The 14,376-nt window shown below is 37.9% G+C and overlaps 2 protein-coding genes across 2 annotated transcripts; one reads left to right on the forward strand and one right to left on the reverse strand.

Moving 5' to 3' along the window:
* The first annotated feature begins 61 nt into the window (after positions 1-61).
* LOC141907735 (uncharacterized) lies at positions 62-1,463 on the forward strand. The gene is made up of 2 exons (XM_074797475.1): positions 62-500; positions 721-1,463. The coding sequence occupies exons 1-2, from the start codon at positions 62-64 to the stop codon at positions 1,461-1,463; spliced, it is 1,182 nt and encodes a 393-aa protein (XP_074653576.1).
* Positions 1,464-5,409: 3,946 nt separating this feature from the next.
* On the reverse strand, positions 5,410-6,811 carry LOC141907736 (uncharacterized). Its single transcript, XM_074797476.1, has 2 exons — positions 6,373-6,811; positions 5,410-6,152 (listed from the first exon to the last, which is right to left on the reverse strand). The coding sequence occupies exons 1-2, from the start codon at positions 6,809-6,811 to the stop codon at positions 5,410-5,412; spliced, it is 1,182 nt and encodes a 393-aa protein (XP_074653577.1).
* Positions 6,812-14,376: the final 7,565 nt, after the last annotated feature.

The following is a 14,376-nucleotide window of genomic DNA, read 5'->3' on the forward strand; positions in this document are numbered from 1 at the left end:
ATACGGTTAGTTAGAAGATCTCTTTTTGTTTAAGGTGCGCAACCTTTGGTAATCATCGACAATGTCAAATTTAACATTGAGCTCAACGGAGCCAGCCACATTTCTGAACGCTACCTTGAATCAGACGATCAACGCAACGACTGGTGAACCAACTAAAGCAGCGTCGTCGACCAAATGGATTCTCGAGTACTGGCCGGCGTTGATAGCGAATGTTTTTTGGGATATAAACACGTTACCGCAATGGATCCGCTGGATGCGCTTTCTCGGCACGCCATTGATCATGCTGACTGGCCTGGTTGGTAATACGTTCGCGTTGATTCTGATGCTGGACCGGTCGATGAGGAAACATACGTACGCCTGGTATATAATGACACTAGCCGTTTGCGATACGGCTATGATTGGAGTTCGTCTGTGTTCCTGGATTAACATGATATCGCTAGCTACCGGCGGAGGGCTTCTCATTAAGATTACCGACGATGTTGGTTGTATTTTGAGTGAAGGTAACTTTGAATAATTATTTTGTAACATTCGATTTCTTATGTGTGTGGGCTCCAGAAGTCGAAGTCTCCGGAATCGTGAACTATGATCATGAACTATGATCATGATCATGAAACAATACAGTAAAAATGGTGATAGAAAATACTTAATTTGTAGTTATCCCCAAAAATATGTATATTGTTAATGATTGATTTAAAGTTGTTTCTGTTGTTACGATTCCAGGTATTCCGGATGTATTTCAGACTACTGGTGCTTGGATGATGGCTACTATTGCGACCGAACGCTTTACCGTCGTTTGGTTTCCGTTCATATCGCGACGATTGACGCCGAAAATATCTGCCATCGTCATCGTCGGTATGTTTATATTCGCTATTCTCTCGACGCTGTACTACATCATATATATCCGATTCGTCGAGGAGGTGCATTTTTGTGCCGTGCCGTACGAAATCGGATGGGTAACTCAGCTCTACCTGGGATTTCCGATGGAATACATTCCGGCGATGATAATCATCGTCTTCAACGGATTGGTCGTCTTTTCGTTAACCCGACGCCAACGCTCGGTCAAAGAAACGAAGAAATTGGCGACAAAATCACGCGACAAAATCACCTTCATGTTAATGCTGTTCACGTTTTCATTCTTGATACTCACGCTGCCGGCCTGGATATTCGAGGAGATCTACAAGAAATACTACGGCTCCATTCCCAAATACGTCGAGATGCCGACAAGAGAAATCATCGAGTTCTTCTACCAGATGAACTACAGCGTCAACTTCTTCATTTATGTTATTTCCGGTAACGAGTTGCGCGCCCTTTTCAAACAGAAGATGGGCGCGTGTAGATCGGCGCTGAGACGGAATATCCACGCGTCAATGCAGAATACTTCCGATCAATCGGAAAGTAATCAAAGGTCGGACAAAACCTACAAAACTAACGTACCTTCGTTAAGCAACGAAGCCAATACTTAGCTTATTATATTAGAGGAGGCAATCCGTCGTGGATCCGATATTTTTGGATTATCGCACAATGGTGTGCCGGCACCGCTACTGTGGCAATCGAGGATTCCACGTATGGCAGGCGAGAATCCACCAGGTTCGCAAGTGGTTACTCGGTTACCTTTCTTCAGTATTTTCTACATTTAGATTCAATTGCAATCAACTTTTCTCATTAGTAAGACAATTTCTACTAAAACTATACCGTATAGACTTGTTTGACAACGTTTCCATTTAGGAGCCTAAAAATCCAGTTCAAATTTCATTGTTATGCCATCTGATGTGTGTGCCGGTACCCCATTCCTATAGAGATTACCGATGTTTTGATTTTGTAATACCTGCACGATATAAAAAACATGTATTAACTACATAACGACAACAACTTTTTGATTTAACGGCGGTTTTAAATGCATTTATTTTCATTGATGTTTTCACTTTTGTGTCACAAGTACTTGGAATACCCATATTCGATATTTGAAAACGCCAAGATTTTGTTAGCTTTAGCTGAAATAAACGACGGTTTTATCGGAGTTGGATCTTTGTCGTCTCATCTATCGAGGACCTGGAGGTGGAGGTTGCAGGTCATCATCGGAATCTGCGACGGATATTATTCGCGCGGAAAATCGAGTTCCTAACCGACCAGTAAAAATTCTAGTTACTACAAAGTCCGCCACGAGCGTGTCCTACCATTTAATCATCAATTACGGCACTTCCATAGAATATCGAAGAACACAATCAATATAAAGACAGTATTTTTTGTTTAGGATCATCAACTTAAATCATGATTTATTAATTCATACAAATTACATGACGTGGAATCAGTAATTTATCCATTGTGGAATCAGTGGTTTATCCCGGGTATTTGCTTCTGTATTTCTTATAACCTGGTGAATACCCACGACGAGCGAGATCGCGAGCGATTTCTTCTTCAGTCGAATCATCAACTGCAGCTTTAGCGTTCACCATCGACCACAAACAGATCACTAACAACATGATCGGAAGTAAACTTCTCAACATTTTCATCAGCATTGACGCTAAAAATTAAACAGTAGTCAACGTATTTTCATTGTGTTTCTAATCATGATTATCTAATTGTATTGACAGAAATAAAGAGAAAAATATTTCGTAAGAAAAGATCAATCGCTGTTTGAATGCGTGACAAGTTCATATTCGAAGTTTAAAAATGAAATCACGAATTTGACTTACCGATCATTTTAACGGATTGGTTTTGCAACAAATCGCAGATTTTTACGAGCAATTTATGAAACTAAAATAAGAACAGAATACATCGTGCATACCTTGGAAATAACATTGTAAATACACTGGAAATCACATTTCAAATGCATCGAAAATACATTGTAAATACACTGAGAAATACATTTCAAACACAAAGGAAATAAATTGTAATGTTTCTTCTATGAACAATCTCTGTAATTTTGAATGTTAAAAATCTTATTATATAAAAATTTGAATTGTGATATTTCCTCAGATTTTTAGCGAACATCTCAAATGGTTCAAGAAAGTTCAATATCTCTACACAATTTTAGAATCAAGGTTTGACGATCGTGAAATGTATAAATTTTCCATAATTTTAATCCGAATGATAACAAAATATCAGAGATTCGTCCGTACTTCTCCCGTATACTGTCAGCATCAACTGGAGACACCGATCGAAGCTTTGATTCCTCGAAAAAAAAACTTACCTTCGAATACGAACGATTCCGAAGAACTGATGAAACATCGATGAAAATGGACGGTTTATATTGACCGCATCGGTGCAACCTGTGTCACTCTCAGACTGTCAATCAGTGGCCCGAATTATGAAAGCGTGAATTCACAATTTATTGTCACTTAATTGTCGAAACATCGAATGCGTGCGAAAAAGTAACTCAACCGGAGACTGAAATAATCGACGGCTCTCGCACTGACGGGGTTCCTGCGGAGCGAGACGCGGGGAACAATTAATAGCTAAAGAGCCCTCTATTATTTCTATATTTGGTCGAGTGAATTTTTTGCACGCATTCGAAATTTCCGGCAGAGTTTGAGTTTCGACAATGAACCGGGTTTCGATTTAAACCGATCATTTTTCATCGATATCTCATCAGTTCATCGGAATCGTTTGAATTCGAAGGTAAGTTTACTATAACGATGAATTGTCAAGCCGTGATTTGGTATATCTGATATTTTGCTGTTGTTCGCAAAAAAAAGAAAACCGTTAAAATTCGATTCTAAAATGTCACGAACTAAAATCGAATTTCATTTATATTTTGTTTTAATATTCACCAGAGACGGTTCATTCTACTTTTTACGGAAGGAAATGAAAATGTATTATTTTCCAGTATATTAGCGATCGGTTTTGCTAGTGTATTAAGATTGTATTTATAATGTATGTGCATCGTATAGCCAATGCATAAATTATTCGATGTATCTTCAATGTATTCACGTGATTTTCATCATATTTGTTGTGTATTTACAATGTAATTGTAGTGTTTTTAGAATGAATTTACTTTCTGTTTCAATGCATTTTCAGTGTGTTTACGATGTTTTCATAATTGTATCGTTAATACAGTCTAATCACAATGTAATTTCCAATGCATTAATGGTGTATATAATTCTCATTTTAGCTTCATAAATTGCTCGTAAACATCTGTGATTTGTTCCCAAAGCAATCGTCAAAATGATCGGTAAGTCAAATTCGTAATTTCATTGTCATTCGAACAGGAACTTGTAAGAAACGTTTTTAAAGTTAGATTGATTTTTCTAACGAAGTAATGTTTTCTACTTTCTATCAGTTAAATTGAATACTCCTAATAATAGAAATAATGATGATAGGCTACATTGACTATCTTCTTAATCTATAGCGTCAATGCTGATGAAAATGTTGAGAAGTTTACTTCCGATCATGTTGTTAGTGATTTGTTTGTGGACGATGGTGAACGCTAAAGCTGCAGTTGATGATTCGACTGAAGAAGAAATCGCTCGCGAACTCGCTCGTCGCGGGTATTCACCAGGTTATAAGAAATACAGAAGCAAATACCCGGGATAAACCACTGATTCCACAATGGATAAATTACTGATTCCACGTCATGTAATTTGTATGAATTAATAAATCATGATTTAAGTTGATGATCCTAAGCAAAAACTACTGTCTTTATATTGATTGTGTTCTTCGATATTCTATGGAAGTGCCGTAATTGATGATTAAATGGTAGGACACGCTCGTGGCGGACTTTGTAGTAACTAGAATTTTTACTGGTCGGTTAGGAACTCGATTTTCCGCGCGAATAATATCCGTCGCAGATTCCGATGATGACCTGCAACCTCCACCTCCAGGTCCTCGATAGATGAGACGACAAAGCTCCAACTCCGATATAAAACCGTCGTTTATTTCAGCTAAAGCTAACAAAATCTAGGCGTTTTCAAATATCGAATATGGGTATTCCAAGTACTTGTGACACAAAAGTGAAAACAACAATGAAAATTAATGCATTTAAAACCGCCGTTAAATCAAAAAGTTGTTGTCGTTATGTAGTTAATACATGTTTTTTATATTGTGCAGGTATTACAACATCAAAACATAGGTAATCTCTATAGGAATGGGGTACCGGCACACACATCACATGGCATAACAATGAATTTTGAACTGGATTTTTAGGCTCCTAAATGGAAACGTTGTCAAACAAGTCTATACGGTATAGTTTTAGTAGAAATTGTCTTACTAATGAGAAAAGTTGATTCCAATTGAATCTAAATGTAGAAAATACTGAAGAAAGGTAACCGAGTAACCACTTGCGAACCTGGTGGATTCTCGCCTGCCATACGTGGAATCCTCGATTGCCTTAGTAGCGGTGCCAGCACCCCATTGTGCGATAATCCAAAAAATATCGGATCCACGACGGATTGCCTCCTCTTATATTCTAAGCTAAGTATTGGCTTCATTGCCTGACGAAGGTACGCTAGTTTTGTAGGTTTTGTCCGACCTTTGATTACTCTCCGATTGATCGGAAGTATTCTGCATTGACGCGTGGATATTCCGTCTCAGCGCCGATCTACACGCGCCCATCTTCTGTTTGAAAAGGGCACGCAACTCGTTGCCGGAAATAACATAGATGAAGAAGTTGACGCTGTAGTTCATCTGGTAGAAGAACTCGATGATTTCTCTTGTCGGCATCTCGACGTATTTGGGAATGGAGCCGTAGTATTTCTTGTAGATCTCCTCGAATATCCAGGCCGGCAGCGTGAGTATCAAGAATGAGAACGTGAGCAGCATTAACATGAAGGTGATTTTGTTGCGTGATTTTGTCGCCAATTTCTTCGTTTCTTTGACCGAGCGTTGGCGTCGGGTTAACGAAAAGACGACCAATCCGTTGCAGACGATGATTATCATCGCCGGAATGTATTCCATCGGAAATCCCAGGTAGAGTTGAGTTACCCATCCGATTTCGTACGGCACGGCACAAAACTGCACCTCCTCGACGAATCGGATATATATGATGTAGTACAGCGTCGAGAGAATAGCGAATATAAACATACCGACGATGACGATGGCAGATATTTTCGGCGTCAATCGACGCGATATGAACGGAAACCAAACGACGGTAAAGCGTTCGGCCGCAATAGTAGCCATCATCCAAGCACCAGTAGTCTGAAATACATCCGGAATACCTGGAATCGTAACAACAGAAACAACATTAAATCAATCATAAACAATATACATATTTTTGGGGATAACTACAAATTAAGTATTTTCTATCACCATTTTTACTGTATTGTTTCATGATCACGATCATAGTTCATGATCATAATTCACGATTCCGGAGACTTCGACTTCTGGAGCCTACACACATAAGAAATCGAATGTTACAAAATACATATTCAAAGTTACCTTCACTCAAAATACAACCAACATCGTCGGTAATCTTAATGAGAAGCCCTCCGCCGGTAGCTAGTGATATCATGTTAATCCAGGAACACAGACGAACTCCAATCATAGCCGTATCGCAAACGGCTAGTGTCATTATATACCAGGCGTACGTATGTTTCCTCATCGACCGGTCCAGCATCAGAATCAACGCGAACGTATTACCAACCAGGCCAGTCAGCATGATCAATGGCGTGCCGAGAAAGCGCATCCAGCGGATCCATTGCGGTAACGTGTTTATATCCCAAAAAACATTCGCTATCAACGCCGGCCAGTACTCGAGAATCCATTTGGTCGACGACGCTGCTTTAGTTGGTTCACCAGTCGTTGCGTTGATCGTCTGATTCAAGGTAGCGTTCAGAAATGTGGCTGGCTCCGTTGAGCTAAATGTTAAATTTGACATTGTCGATGATTACCAAAGGTTGCGCACCTTAAACAAAAAGAGAACTCCTAACTAACCGCATATCTTATGTGATATTATTACTATTACTATCATTACCATATTCAGTGCTCTGTTCACAGTAAACATACAGCATATTAACACATGATAACTACAATGACAGGTTAAGCAGGACCACGAAAAAGCCTGGATAATAAGATTGGTTTTTAAAAATTCCTGAAACAGTTAAAACTATAAATGTGTATTATGCATGTGCGATGGTCATTTTCTCTAAAGTCTGGCTTTCAAAATACAACTTGCATTTATATTTATATCTACATACCTGTTATTGCTGCGGCAGTTATAGGCTACTATGCGGTTTCACCGGAAAGTGACCAGGCACGATTAAGCTCCCGAATTTATCGTGAAACCGAAATCAATTGTAAATGACGTCACTTATAATTCTTCAATGGTATGTGAGAAAACCGATTATCGAATATTTTAGTTACACCCATATCCGAGAAGATTAATACGCGAGAATTCATTTGCATCCTTTTATTCTTAAACTAACATAATGCCCATCATCGATTGGTGCGAAAATTAAGGATTTGCCAGTGGAGCCAAGCGGAAGATTAAAATATCAATGCAAGGGTTGGTTTAGAATTGCAATGACGTTATACCGGCCATACAGTTTTCCCTGCATCGTATAAAAAGGGTAGCTTTGACAAGCATGTCATTCTACACTTATGCACGGACGAATTGTGATTTTGCATTTATGTAAATTTCAAATTGGAGTGCATTGAGTTCAAGTCTCCAAAAAACATATTAAACTGGTCATTCTGAAAACACAGAAAATGTCGTCAACATATCTAAGGTATAAGATGGGTTTGTGATTGGACCTGGATAGCAAATTATTCTCAAAATGTGCAAAACAGAAATTAGCTAGAGTTGGACCTATGGGCTATTGTCGTGTGGGGTGTTTGTTGGTCGTTTACCGCAGAGCAAGGGGTGCTCCTTTAAAAAAATAGACAAATCCATATAACAGTTGATTAATATTTATTCGTCCGTGCATCAGAGTAGAATTGACATGTTTACAGATGATATAAGACTTGGTTGCTAATTCTTTACTATTGTTTTCCAGCTGTTATGTCATTATTTTAATCTATTCCCCTTTCAACATTTTAATCGCTCACTCTGTTGCTATTGATTTGGTCTTGTATAAATATCTTGTAATATTCTCCTGTTCTCAGTACGCCTGATGATGGGCAATAGTCTTTAGCTGAAACGTTGCGCAAATATATAACTCTTCTGTTCAAGTTTCTCGTTTTGGCTGAATTTATTGTGGGATTTCTCTCGTTATCATCTTACACGGATATTGTGCATCTTCTCGTCTCATATCGAAGGTATAAGATGGGTTTGTGCTTGGACCTGGATGGCAATTTATTCTCAAATTGCGCAAGACAGAATTTAGCTAGAGTTGGACCTGGCCTATGGGCTATCTATTGTTATACCATCAACTTGTTTAAATAGGTGTATTTTTCATTATCGTATGACAATGACATATTATTTGACAACGAGATTCATCGTGCTTACGCTTTTATGGTTGTCTAAACGCTTTTATGGTTGTCTAAATCTAAATGGACTTTTCTCTTAGATGAATCAATCACTTGAGAAAACTATTTACCGATACCCGAGTAGAAGAATGGAAGTCCTGTATATTAGGTGGGTGCGTGATAATGTATGGATTTGGTAGCTTATAAATCCGGTCCAAAGTTCGTTGAAAATGAACTAATTTTGACAACGGCCCATTACGATTACGATAACGATTTTATTTACACTCCAACCATTTCCATGGTATATGGAGGAAAACTATTACAGATGTTTATACAAATATTTACAAAACAACACTGAAGTGATAAAAATTTAGAGAATGAAAACGTAACAAAATATATATACATTATAACTATTTACAATACATATATATGCTATTGGTGGGATCTATATACATTTAAGCCGGTTTTAATGAATTTAACCTATTGGACCGTTGGGTTTTTCAAAATACCAAGGGTATTAAAGTTATTCAAATTCAAAAAACTTTTGTGGGGTTCATCAAGAAAGGTACAGTCAAACAGAAAATGGGATTCATCACCTTGAGTATTACAAGCGGGCATATTCTATCTGCTCTGTCTAAGTGAAGGTTTGAAAATTTGTTCACAGGTGAGATATAGCACCCGACCCTAAATTCAAATAAACTAGTTTCTAAGTCATCACCAAGTTTTAATGCTCGTTGTGGCATCTGGTGGGATAGCTGGTTTTGTGGGTAGCCCATTCTTGAATATATAAGGATCAAATTTGCGTTCACACGACAACTAGTTAGAGCGGTCTAAATGGGTCCGTACCTGGTCCGGTCCAAATTTAGACAGGACCAAATTTCGGTGAGCGTTCATACGGCGTTTGCCGCGCAAGATGTCGCCATCTGCTAAATATGGGCCTGGATGAAGTCTTGCTTCCAGATTCCAAGTAGAACAAGACATTCTTAATTTGACCAATTCGAGCCTCTGTCAGGTTTAGATATTTTTGCGAATTTGATTTTATTGTATCACGCTGAAACTCTAAGTGTCGTTTTAACACGATTCAAGACACGAAAGTAAAACGGATGTTGATCGCGACATACGAATATGAATTTTTGTTTCGCTCCACCCATGGTATAGGGAGGAAAAAACAGTACTTAGAAATAATTACATAGATGGTAATAAAAGCATTTAAAACTTAATAAACTGGTCTCACACTAGATAAGATAAGATAAGATATTTATTTCACTCCAACCAAAGGAATGGTACATGGAGGCAAGATTGTATAAAACATATGAAATATAGAATTTTACAAAACATGAACAGAATTATATACATATATACAGACAAAACAAATAGGAAAATAATTCCATAACAAAATTTAAGAACCAATTTTTCAGTAAAACTATTTACAGACAAAGCAGGTACTGAGATTGAATTATGTACAGCAAGATGTATCACACGACATACATATACATATACACACATAGACAATTTACTGGAGAGATTTGTATAAAATTAAACCTTACTGGATAAATTGAGCTATTTGTGGGGTAGGATTCCTTATATTAGTATTTTTGGCTGTACTTAAATGAATAGAATTATCACGCAAATCACTTAACAAAGTGCAGTGATAGATGAAATGCATCTCATCTCCTACGGTGTTACAGGCGGGGCACAGTCTTTCACTTATGTCTATATGAGCGTTCGATCGATTATTTACCGGTAACATATAGGAACCAATTCTGAATTCGAATAAGCTATGCGCAAGACTTTCGTCAAGTTGAGTTACATATCTTTCAAGTTTAACATCGTTTTTATATAGTTTGAAATTAACATACTGCTGATCGTCATTCACGTTTTGAAGCATTTCTTGTATATGTTGGTCACGAAAAATTTGTTTCACGTACTTAGAGAGCGCTTTATGATTTACCAGGTACGCGGTAATAATGCCAGAGGTAAAAATGCCATAGGTAATAATGCCAGAAGTAAAAATGCCAGAGGAAATAATGCCAGAAGGGTAAATTGATTCAATTAATATAAGAAACAAGCGCATAAGAAACAAATAAATTATTCATAGAATTGTTTCTTTGATATTATGAACTACAGCAAACTAACTCGTCGAAAACCTTGATTTTAATTATCATAACTATTATTGTACCTAGAAATATGCTTTATCGGAACTATGCATTCAATATATAAACTCTGTGCATTCATTCACTTGTTAATATTCAGTAATGTAGAAATGTGTTATATAATCATCACTATGTTCGCTTTTTGATTTCAATTATATGAGAAGTAATTTTCTAATTTCCAATGATCTAAAGATATGTTGTATCTCAATATCATCTTGTGTAAATAAGAATATCAATAATTTCAATGAATTTCTTGCTTATGTCAGACTTTTATTTTGTAAATTTGTGATTCTCTTTATTTTATAAATTTGTCATTCATTGTTTTTTTTTAAAATTTTTATTATCATAGTAATATGTTACGTATATGTAAACTGTGCATTCACGAAAAATTTAGTGTAAATAAGAATATTAGGTCCAATGTTAATAAATTCTTCGCTTAATTTTCCTCATATTTCCTACTGTCATTTAAAGTTTATCATCCTCCGTTTCACCTCGATACTTATGGAGTACCGCCCAAGTCCAGCTAGTACTTGCAGATTGTCCGAATAACTCAACCGCAGAGATCGCGACATCTACCACAGAGATTTAGAATTATGATTTAGACCGGACCTGGTACCAGTTTCTGTCCACACACATAGATTAATTAGACCGGTCCAAAATTTGGACCGGTCCTGGTTCGCTCTTTAAGATCGTACCAAATTAGACCGGTCTAAAGTAGACCGGTCTAATTTGGAACGGTATTTTTGCCTGTGTGACGCTTGGTCCGGTCTTAATCGGACTGGACCAAATTTAGACCGGTCTAGACTTCGTGTGAACGCGCCTTAAAATAATACTGTTGACAAGTTTGACGATTTTCTTGCAACACTTACGTCACGATCGAAGCACTAGTATACAAATCAAAGCAGATCAACCCAAAGCTTTGATGAAACTTGTCAATCAATACTTGAATACGTTGGGTGTGAAAAATTAATCATTGCAGACAATAGTAATGATTATCTACCAGGGATGCTTAGAGTGGCACCATGCCTGCTCGAAATTAAGCCCCTTTTAATCGGCTTTTAAGCCGTTCGACAAGCAAGTTTCCCTCATTGAAGATTGGCTGGACGGGTTTAATTTTGAGGTAGCTCGAGGATATATTTTCGACACTTGGGAGACTTTTGAATTGGCACCTTTGCACCAGTGAACACCCGATCACCAGATGCAGTACGAAGATCGTGTCAGAAATAGATTTAGAATTCGCTGATTTTTAGAAAATGTATTAGTCAACCCTACTGTGGCAATAGAAGATTCCACTCATGGCAGGCGAGGATTCGCCAGGTTCGCTGAGTAACTCCGTCTTCCACTGCTTCTACATCTCAGTTGAAGTTGAATTGACTTTCTCTTAGATAGTTCAGTTATTAATGGAAACCATACCAATCACTGAGTAGAATAATGAATTTGAAGTATATTTGGTGGGTCTTGTGACTATGTATGGATTCGGTAGCCTAAAAATTCGGTTCAAAGTTCATCGAAAATGAACTAATCTTGACAACGTTAAGACCGAGTGCTCGTCACACTATCTGGGGGGGATAACTAGTGTTAAAGCTCCCCATTGAATCAATTGAATGAATGAATGAATGAATGAATAAATAACTGAACTCTATCGTCATGGTTTTATGTTTTTCGCATAACAGTCTGTTACTTGAAAGTTCGCTTTCATGGACTACGGGTATCGACGTTTCCCCAGGGAAAATCCTCAACAACAGTTGGGGGTTTAGATTTAACTCATGAGTTAACTCATCGATGTGAACTCATGTTAACTCATTAATTAACTAATTTAACCCAGAGTTATCACTGTGAAACTGTGAAACTTCACCCTGGGCCCAGAGTTAACTCTAAACCAGCTAGTTGCACAGTCCTGACTTAAGTCTCTTAGTGGTCTTATAATATTAAGACTGGTTTCATATTGCTAGATTGACGACAGAACTGAGATTATCTTAGACTGGTCTTAAATCCAAGCCTTGACTATGCACCTAACTCGATTGAAAATGAATTGAGTTAGCCCCTGTTCTTTTTATCTTAAAATAGGGATTGTCCCCATTATTTATTTATTTGGCTGGTAAATTTTGTTTGATTTTTCGATTGAGTGTCCCTTACAGACCCACCACACCTGCCGGGAGCGAAACAGGGGGTTTGATTTAGAAATCGGAAATCGAAGTACAGATATAGATGTGTGATCGGCGGTCGAGTTAACAGAATATTTTAAAATCGAAGTACATAATTGGAAATTCGGTTCCGGTTCATCCAAACAATCTTCCATTCAGTCTGAACCGGCAAGCGAATGATTGGGATGAATTTTTCAGGCTGCCTAATTTAATACATTGGGATTCTGGAAATAGCTATTTTACAAGGTTGAAGATCATTTTGTCCATTTTTATATTTTTTGGGTCGTTTTCTACGTGTAAATAGTCCAATAGTTTATTGTGGTTTTTTCCTCGGGTAGATGTTGATGTAAAAGTCCTCTAAGTTGATGATCCCGCGTGTTGACTAGATAGGAAGAAAGCACATTTCGAAACGCAAATTTTCCAGATGAGAGTATGGCCCTGGGGTATCCGAAGTGTAGTTGTATGACATCGACGGCGCAGCTCCGATGAGGATGGGTTCTCCGTCAAGGGGTGCGCAGTTGGTACTCCACATCTGGTGCTGAATTTGCCTAAAAGTAAAATTTTTACACTGGGAGCAGTTTTGTGTTTCTAATATACAGTGCATAGTTAGGTCCGTGAATGTATCGCAATCAAACTGACAGTGCTATGCGCATTGATAGACCGTCAGTAAGAAAGCGGCACAAACACGAGAATATTTAATACATGTTTTTACACTTACATGTATACAGTCTTGATCGGGTTTTATTTACATTGTCACGATTATGTATTTGGTAGTTTTTAATGAGACAGATGTCAAGAGGCAACCTTCCAGTCACCATTGCGCGTAGATAGACTGAGCTTGCTATCCTAAGGCCAAAAACGGAGGCAACGTTCCAGCTATCGCGGCAATGAGACTGAGTTTACAGTCAAAACACCAGAAACAGTAAACAAACTAATGCGTATGTGATGATATAGAGGAAAAGTGGTCAGACAGTTCTATGCGTATTGATAGACCGTCATCCCTGTTCGATCTAAATCAGAACATACCTCCAGTGTCAAAGTCGGGATATGTAGGTGTAAGTAATAAAAAAAGGGCGTTGGGTTTAATTAATAGACTACGCTAATGGTGTCGATTGTGATTCTATTTACTACGTTCAGTCCGCTTGTGTCCAGGTGTATAAGTACATTCTTAAGAGTCCAAATATAAAGGTTTTGTTGAAACATGATTTCTTGGTTTAAGCGATCAATTAGCGAGTTTTTGAAATGAATTATAGTGTTGATGCGGCCAGAGCTTTGTTCTAGATTGTAGTGAGCCCCTGTTAGCCCCGGGTTAAAGTGAGTGCCATTCTATAAAACCGGTCCTGGACCTTAGGTAATGTAACAATCATAGCTACATTGAAAAACCTACAGTAACAACTCACTAAAAATTTCAATTTGTCTCCAAAGATTACTTCGCCCCACGCTGAAACTCGGCTCTGATATACCAATGCGAGTGCGAGAACGCCAACACACATGAACAAATCGGCACAGTTTCTCTAGAAATCCTTTTTGGCGCGCTAAAACCGATGAATTCTTTGTCCACATACGCACATATTTGTTACGCGAAAATTGCGCCTTTGATAAATTCGACCCCCAACAGAAAAACGTTCACGCCGCTCATCTATATCTTTTATTTATGAGACCTCGTTCATTAGTCGGAATTGTTTACGAACACTGAGTGGTTCTATTACGAGCTGCACGCAGAATTTATGTTTCACTAT

Source organism: Tubulanus polymorphus, chromosome 6 (genome assembly GCF_964204645.1).
Source record: "Tubulanus polymorphus chromosome 6, tnTubPoly1.2, whole genome shotgun sequence".
In the NCBI taxonomy this organism is placed as follows: Eukaryota; Metazoa; Nemertea; class Palaeonemertea; order Tubulaniformes; family Tubulanidae; genus Tubulanus; species Tubulanus polymorphus.

Coding starts and splice junctions, on each gene's coding strand:
- LOC141907736 (XM_074797476.1), bottom strand. CDS start 6,811: ATGTCAAATTTAACATTTAGCTCAACGGAGCCAGCCACATTTCTGAAC. Junction 6,153..6,372: donor TGGTTGTATTTTGAGTGAAG/GTAACTTTGAAT, acceptor TTACGATTCCAG/GTATTCCGGATGTATTTCAG.
- LOC141907735 (XM_074797475.1), top strand. CDS start 62: ATGTCAAATTTAACATTGAGCTCAACGGAGCCAGCCACATTTCTGAAC. Junction 501..720: donor TGGTTGTATTTTGAGTGAAG/GTAACTTTGAAT, acceptor TTACGATTCCAG/GTATTCCGGATGTATTTCAG.